The sequence below is a fragment of the Rhagoletis zephyria genome, unplaced genomic scaffold, assembly GCF_001687245.7.
Source record: "Rhagoletis zephyria isolate East Lansing unplaced genomic scaffold, Rhagoletis_zephyria_1.1 Rzeph_scaffold_34420, whole genome shotgun sequence".
NCBI lineage: Eukaryota > Metazoa > Arthropoda > Insecta > Diptera > Tephritidae > Rhagoletis > Rhagoletis zephyria.
In genome coordinates, this window is record NW_016191475.1 from 856 (window position 1) to 2,601 (window position 1,746).

Consider the following 1,746-nt stretch of genomic DNA (forward strand, 5'->3'; position numbering starts at 1 on the left):
ATCGCCGAATGCAATCTCAACTCTATCATCGCACTTCGTAGGGTTACACAGGATCATTTGAGTTGACCAAAGCTTACTCATACCACTGGTGAAGTTGCAGGTCTTTAGTTAGTCTTGCCACTTTTTCAGCTTTTGTAGGTTGACCAGTTGTCGTATGCTTACTATGGAACTCGCTAAGATTAACCCGGCGACGATGGTCACGGTTTTCGCCAAGCGGAATAGACGTGCTCCAATTAGTCAATTGGTGGAGAAAGGGCGACGAAGGTGCTCTCGGTGACTTCCGCAAAATCATTTGAAGCAGTTGGCGCCCAATGGCTCGCGGGATCTTTTCTCCTTTGGTTTCACTACATTTTCAGTTCAGTTGATGAAAAATATCAACAAAATATCATAAGAAGTCTTCAAAAATTGTCAATCATATCTTAAGTATAACTTAAAGTTAGAAAATATATAATTTCGTAAGTATTCTATTTGCGCGCTTAGTAAAAAAAAATACTCACTTATATTTTGAACACCAGACCACTGGGCAATCGTCATTGCTTCATTCGCATATAACATCCACGACAGGAATTGTGTCCAGTAAAAGGCCATAGGCAAAGTGCTGTAAGTAAATTAGACGAATCCACATACATGCATATATATGCAGTATACAGTTACGTTCATCAGCGGTAATTATCTCTTATAAGCTTATAATGTAGATGTGTATGTATGTAAGCTAACTACGAGTAACTCACCTAATTTTAATGAAAATTCCAGATGTAATCATGAAAATGTAATCAACAGGTACCAAATATGCCATTGCCAATGGCACAGAATTGAATGCTGTGGAAAAGAAGCAGCCGCAGGCAGTAGCCACATTCATAACCAAAACGATAGAGATAGCCGTTATGCTGAATGCAAAAAATGTCGGCCGCAAGCCAGTTATCCAATAACAGATTATAACGAAAAGTAATGGTTCAATGATCATGCCAGGCAACTGAAAAATTTATTATTGATTAACTAAAGGAATGTTTGTAATGTGTCTGCAATTTTTATATTTTATATGCTAATAAAAATGGAACTCTAAAACAGTTTGACCGATTAGAATATTTTTGATAATACCCAGATGAAAAAAAAAATAAATTTGAAAATTTTAAGAAAATATTTTTTAGGAGTGTTGCCATCTTTTTCAAAAATTAAATATAATTTAATTGATAACTTAAATTACATATTACAATTGGATATCAAACTAAAGAGGCTTAAGAAAGTTTATTGGCTAAAAAATTTCTGTGGAGGGTTGCCACTTGTATGAAAAATTGTATTCTATTAAATTTATAAAATAAATAAAATATTACAATATAGGTGTCAAACAAAACAGATTTAAGAATAGTTTACTGCCGAAAATATTTATGGGACAGGTTGCCACCTTTTTGAAAAATTTAACTCATTTAAATGATAAGCTAAATATTTCTATATGGGTATCAGATGAAAGGTTTTGGCGTAATCTTTGAGTTATAAATATCTTCAACTAGCAAATACCCAGCGTGCTTCGCAGCGCCCTCAAAGCATTTTTTTAACTCTCTCTGACTGTAGTATTTGTAGAGTACTTAGGAAAGTTTTTTTCAAATTATATCTATACAAACAAATTTGAATTTAGCTTTTTATGGAACATAAATATACGGTCTTTGAATTTTTTTTGCGCTCAGTATCAAAGGCGACAAATATTGAGTCAATACATCTTTGAGGAAAGTGCGCGACATGTAGACTCGA

The 1,746-nt window shown here is 33.8% G+C and overlaps 1 protein-coding gene across 1 annotated transcript; it reads right to left on the reverse strand.

Moving 5' to 3' along the window:
* Positions 1–407: 407 nt before the first annotated feature.
* On the reverse strand, positions 408–968 carry LOC108354248 (protein scarlet-like). Its single transcript, XM_017605441.1, has 2 exons — positions 732–968; positions 408–598 (listed from the first exon to the last, which is right to left on the reverse strand). The coding sequence occupies exons 1-2, from the start codon at positions 962–964 to the stop codon at positions 409–411; spliced, it is 423 nt and encodes a 140-aa protein (XP_017460930.1). The 5' UTR covers positions 965–968; the 3' UTR covers position 408.
* Positions 969–1,746: the final 778 nt, after the last annotated feature.